The sequence below is a fragment of the Arachis ipaensis genome, chromosome B06, assembly GCF_000816755.2.
Source record: "Arachis ipaensis cultivar K30076 chromosome B06, Araip1.1, whole genome shotgun sequence".
Classification (NCBI taxonomy): Eukaryota; Viridiplantae; Streptophyta; class Magnoliopsida; order Fabales; family Fabaceae; genus Arachis; species Arachis ipaensis.
In genome coordinates this window covers 915502-921575 of record NC_029790.2, presented here as the reverse complement: position 1 = coordinate 921575, position 6074 = coordinate 915502, and the positions used below count along the sequence as shown (strand labels likewise).

At 30.2% G+C, this 6074-nt stretch overlaps 1 protein-coding gene across 1 annotated transcript in view; it reads left to right on the top strand.

The window, feature by feature from the left end:
* Positions 465–6074, top strand: part of LOC107645280 (beta-galactosidase 5) — a 7645-nt gene continuing 2035 nt past the window's right edge. Inside the window, exons 1-15 of the mRNA XM_016349270.2 lie at positions 465–881; positions 975–1070; positions 1178–1290; positions 1441–1507; positions 1610–1702; positions 2641–2784; positions 3397–3485; positions 3615–3720; positions 3920–4007; positions 4114–4232; positions 4299–4460; positions 4559–4737; positions 5049–5268; positions 5349–5456; positions 5928–6041. Of these exons, the coding sequence (XP_016204756.1) occupies positions 708–881; positions 975–1070; positions 1178–1290; positions 1441–1507; positions 1610–1702; positions 2641–2784; positions 3397–3485; positions 3615–3720; positions 3920–4007; positions 4114–4232; positions 4299–4460; positions 4559–4737; positions 5049–5268; positions 5349–5456; positions 5928–6041 (1872 nt within the window). The 5' untranslated portion in view covers positions 465–707. The remainder of the gene's footprint in view (positions 882–974; positions 1071–1177; positions 1291–1440; positions 1508–1609; positions 1703–2640; positions 2785–3396; positions 3486–3614; positions 3721–3919; positions 4008–4113; positions 4233–4298; positions 4461–4558; positions 4738–5048; positions 5269–5348; positions 5457–5927; positions 6042–6074) is intronic.

Genomic DNA, 6074 nt, shown 5'->3' with positions numbered 1-6074 from the left:
TCTTAATTATAAAAAATATATATAATATATATAATTAAGATCAACGATTAAAAATCACTGATATATCGATATAACGGTACATTTGAAAATCTTTCAATACCTTATAAGCATTCTTACATCAATATAATTATAGAAATATTACATTTATTTGTTCAAGAAAGAACAAGACAGTATAGCTTTGCATAGATTTTATAACAAAAAGAAAATTCTTTTTCCATAAAAAATAAAAGAATGATGATCTTCTTCATTGTATTTGTGACAACACTTCAATATGTTCCTTAATTTTATTTTTTTGTCAAAAAGAAAAAAAAAACAAAGCTTCTTTGATGCTAATTAAATAACTTGGTGTAAAATTGAAGTCTCTGAACCCAAAAAAATAATAATAATAATAATAAAATATGTTCAAAATTTGAAAAGCAATCACTTTCTTTATTACTACACTCTCATCAGAGAGACACATAACCAAACCAAACATCAAAACAAAACAAAAAACAATAATAAAATACAAAAATTCTCTGACATGTTCTGTGAAACTTTCAGTGTATAGTCTATAACAACCAAGTACTACTAACATAAATTCAAACAGAAGCACAATGTTCATATACTGAGTTCTTAGATTCAGATTTCAGAACTAAACTTCTCTCTCTCTCTCTCTTTCTCTCTCTGTACTTCTCTTGAACTTGAACTCTTTCAATAATTAATAAGCTATGGAAACTAACTCAGTTTCCAAGCTTAGATTCTTGTTCTTCATGTGTGTACTTTTTGTGGGGTGTGATTTGATCCAATGCAGTGTAACCTATGATAAAAAAGCCATTGTTATCAATGGCCAAAGAAGAATCCTCATATCTGGCTCCATTCACTATCCTAGAAGCACCCCAGAAGTAAAGTCACAATCTTTTTCATCTTTGTGTTTGTAAAAACATGATCTTTGTTATGTTCTCACATTCATGTTTGTGCTTTTTTGGTTTTTCTAGATGTGGGAGGATCTGATAACAAAGGCCAAAAATGGAGGACTTGATGTAATTGATACCTATGTTTTCTGGAATGTTCATGAACCTTCTCCTGGCAATGTATATAACTACTATGGATCTTCCATTTGGAGTTCAAATTTTCAAACTTTAACTGTTTTTCTAACACCCTTTTTCCTTTTTATTTTTTTTTAATTTATTTTTTGCAGTATAATTTTGAAGGAAGATATGATCTTGTACGGTTCATTAAGACAGTGCAGAAAGTGGGACTCTATGTTCATCTTCGGATTGGTCCTTATGTTTGTGCTGAGTGGAATTTTGGGTACATTTTCATTCATTCTCAACTTCAAATTTTGTTTTTCTAATTTTGTTTATATAGTACTATACACTTTAATGTTGTTGTTTCTTTTTATTTATTTATTTATTTTATTTCTTAGTATGAATATTTAATGTGAATGTGATGATTGTGTAGAGGATTTCCTGTTTGGTTGAAATATGTTCCTGGCATCAGTTTCAGAACAGATAATGGTCCTTTTAAGGTTGGAACTTGGAACTTCATAGTTTTTCCCAAAAAAAAAAAGGAATGGAATGAATGTTATGTGATTTTTGAGTTGATTTAATTGTTGTCTCTCTATTATTAGGTAAAGATGCATAGATTCACTGAGAAAATTGTCCAAATGATGAAGAATGAGAAGCTATTCCAATCTCAGGGTGGCCCTATCATTCTTTCTCAGGTATGAACTTCTTCTCACTTTATCACATGACTCAAGTTCTTGTCCAAAATTAACCCTACACATGTGTGTTACTGTAGTTTAGTCTCAAATAGGTTAAGTTTGGAATAATTTAATTGTGAATTTTGGTTTGTGTTGTGATTTCTCAACATCTTTGGATCTTATGTTGCACTTATTAAACGTCTCAAAACCAGAAAGGGGGATGCTCCTAAAGATGCGTAAAACGTCTTTCTGCAAAGACATTTAGGTGTCGTATTATTATTGGACGTAGTAATGAATCGATTAATTTTGAATTTTTTAACAAATTAGAATAAAACCGATTTTTTTACAACAATAACAATAAACCCAATTTTTTTTAGGGATTTAATTGTATTTTTAAATTTTTAGGAATTTAATATCTGAAAAATAAAAAGTCAGTGATATAATTGTCTTTTTATTAAAAAATTTAAAGATATTCGGTTTAGATGGTATAATTCGATCGGATCAAATCGGGTCTAATAATTATAATAATGCAGGCAATTAGGTTTATTATTGTTGTTATAATAAATCGATTTTGTGCTGATTTATAATAAAATAAAATTATTAACCGGTTTAATAAGAATGTCCAATAATAACATGACATGTGTGAACGTCTTTAAAAAAAAACATTTTTAGTGTTTTTATTAAAGTGGTCTCCAACCAAAAATACATAAAACAAAACAAAACACAATTTGTCTTCTCTTCAAACAATTTTTTTTTAATTTTCAAAATCTTAAAAACAGAAAATATTAAAAATTAAAACAAAAAATGAAAATACAAATATAATTTACCCATAAATCTTATTTTTGTTTTCACCTCCCACTTATAACATTTTAAAAGCAGAAAATAAAAAATGAAAACAGAGGCCAAATGTACCTTCACTATGTTACATCTTGAAATTCAAAATTATTTTGAATTGGTAGATTGAGAATGAATATGGACCACAAAGCAAGTCACTTGGAGCAGCTGGTCATTCATATGTAAACTGGGCTGCAAGAATGGCTGTTGGGTTAGCCACTGGAGTCCCTTGGGTTATGTGCAAAGAAGATGATGCCCCAGATCCTATTGTGAGTTCATATATTGCACTTTAGTCCTTAAGCTTTACACTATTTTCACTTTAGTCCTTCAAAAATAAAAAAAAATGCAATTTTGACACTCTTATTAGCTTTTTTAGGTAGTGTTTGTTTTGAGATACTGAAACAGAGACTGAGAGATTGAGACTCAGTATCATGTTTGTTAGTTCAGAGATTGGTATTAAAATTTCTGTTTCTGTCTCCAAAATTTCAGTATTTCAGTATCTCCAAAAAATAGGGACACTGGGGACTAAAATTTTTAGAGATGGAGACTGAAACTTTAATAACATTTTATACCTAAAATACCCTTATTTCAATTAATTAATTCCAATTTTATTCTTTGTGCAAATTAAATTAGAGTTTCATTCTTGTTTCAATTTTTGTCTCCCATTTTGCACCAACCAGAATACTGAGATTTATTTTAATCTCTGTCTTTTAGTCTCTGTCTCTCAATCTCAGTCTTTCCGTCTTTATCTCTCCACCAAACGCTACCTTAGTAACCATTGATGAAAATTTTGCTTACAAGGTCAATATGCAATTTGAGAAAGTTTAGGGAGTAAAATGCAAATATCTATAAATTCATTTCATTTAATTTTTTCACTACAGATAAATACTTGTAACGGATTCTACTGTGACTATTTCACTCCAAACAAACCATACAAGCCTAAACTTTGGACTGAGTCTTGGAGTGGCTGGTAAGATACCTATGATATAATAATAATATAATAGTCTTTTTTTTTTTTTTGAGCTATAACTCATTGGCATAATAATATCATAGTGTTGATGAAATTAGTTTCTTAATTCTTACTATTTTGAATTATTAGGTTTACTGAATTTGGTGGACCAATTTACCAACGACCTGTTGAGGATCTAGCATTTGGAGTTGCTCGTTTTATTCAAAGTGGAGGCTCATATTTTAATTACTACATGGTTGGTCACCTTTGTTAATTTATTTCCTCGCCTTAACTAAATTGGTATATCATATAATTTTATTTTGATATATTAATTTTTTAATGCACAAATTTAGCAAAACTTGAATTGGCAGTTATTTTAAAACCGAGGACTAGTTTGCAATAATATATAAAATTGATTTTTACAAATGTGGTTAATTAATAATTATTGATGATAGTACCATGGAGGAACCAATTTTGGAAGATCAGCTGGAGGCCCATTCATTACTACAAGCTATGACTATGATGCTCCAATTGATGAGTATGGTGAGATTAATATATTCTTTGATTATTTTGTTTATTCCTCAATTTAACTAAGATCCCATCGTATAATGAACATACATGTAATTGGATGGTTCTTGAATTTGTTCAGGATTGATTAGAGAACCTAAATACAGTCATTTGAAGGATCTTCATGAAGCTATTAAGCAATGTGAACCTGCTTTGGTTTCTTCAGATCCTGTTGTTAAACCTTTAGGAACATATGAGCAGGTATTTCAACTTTTAAGTTGTATATACAAATAAACTACCCTTTCAATGGTCCTTCTCTTTTTGCAGGCTCATGTATTCTCTTCTGGAAGAACTTGTGCAGCTTTTCTGTCGAACTACCACTCGAATTCTGTGGCTCGAGTGACATTCAATGGCAGACACTATGACTTGCCTGCTTGGTCCATAAGCATTCTTCCTGATTGCAAAACAGATGTTTTCAACACTGCAAGAGTAAGAGCATCTTAAAATAATATATATATTTCTTATCATCAGCCTTTATATTTGCATCAAATTACTGATTGAATTATTGTTATATGAATTTGATGAAGGTGAGGACTAAACCTTCAGCAGCACAAATGTTACCAAGCAATTCAAAATTCTTATCATGGGAGACCTATGATGAGGATGTGAATTCTTTAGAGGAATCTTCAAGGATTTCAGGTTCTGGTCTTAAGGAACAGATCAGTGTTACCAGAGACACTAGTGACTACTTGTGGTACATTACCAGGTAAAGCTAAAATTCTGATTGAATGTTGGCAATTCTCACTGTTAGAAACAAGAGACTAAACTAGAGAAATGATTTATATATTATTGAGTGTGTTGTGTAATATTAAGTGTATTCAAGTTGTCTAGAATGATACAATATAAAAGGATATTTATAGGTATTAAGAGAATCATAATAATAAAGACGTAATATTCTATAATAAATATTCAGATATACTAAATAATACTAATTGATCCTAATTATATTCTAACACTCACTATGAAAAGTTATTAGTTTTTGTGCATTTCTCAACTATTTTCTGTTTTCATTTCCAGTGTTGACATTAGTTCATCAGAATCGTCTCTTCGAGGCGGACACAAGCCTAGCATCAATGTGCATTCGGAAGGCGACGCGGTCCATGTGTTTGTGAATGGACAATTTGTAGGTTCTGCTTTTGGGACAATGGAAAGAAGAAGTTTCACATTCAATGGCCCTGTCAACCTCCATGCCGGATCTAACAAAATAGCACTACTCAGCATAGCCGCTGGATTGCCGGTTAGTACTCCATTACTTGTACTCTAAGTCAAGTGTTTAATTCAACATGCACTCATTACTGGTTCATTATTTTGTCTTAGAATGTTGGATTCCGTTATGAAACATGGAAGACAGGTATCTCCGGAGTTTCCATCCAAGGTCTCGATCATGGACAGAAAGATTTGACATGGCAAAGGTGGTCCTACCAGGTATCATTGATTTTTTATATTGCTTCTTCATATATACATAGAGTTTGTTTGGATGAGTTTCTAAAAAAATATCTTTTTGAGTTATTTTTTTTAAAAAGATCTTATGGAAAAGTACAAGTAATTTTATGTTTGGATATCTCATGCAAAAAGATCTTTTTATTTATTAGTTATGTTTGGGTATAACAATATAAAAGTACTTTTTTGTTTATTTATTACATAAAAAACATTTTTTTTTTAAGAGAAAAAGATCTTTTAAAAAAATATGTAAATTACAACTTCTCAAAAAAGATGTTTTTTTTTTTTATTTTTCTAATGCTTTTACTTTTACTATTAGAAATTTGCCAAACACGCTAAAAAATAAAAAAAGATCTTTTTTCATTGAAAAAATATCTTTTTTTATCAAAATAATGGCGCCCAAACAAGCACATAGTATTCTTTGAATATAAAATAATGTATTGTATTCATAAACAGGTTGGTCTTAAAGGAGAAGCTATGAATTTGGTGTCTCCAATTAAGGTCTCATCTGTTGATTGGGTTAGAGAGTCACTAGCCACTCAAAACCAGCCCCAATTGAAATGGCACAAGGTAAAAACAATAGCATGCTAATGGAGTTATAGT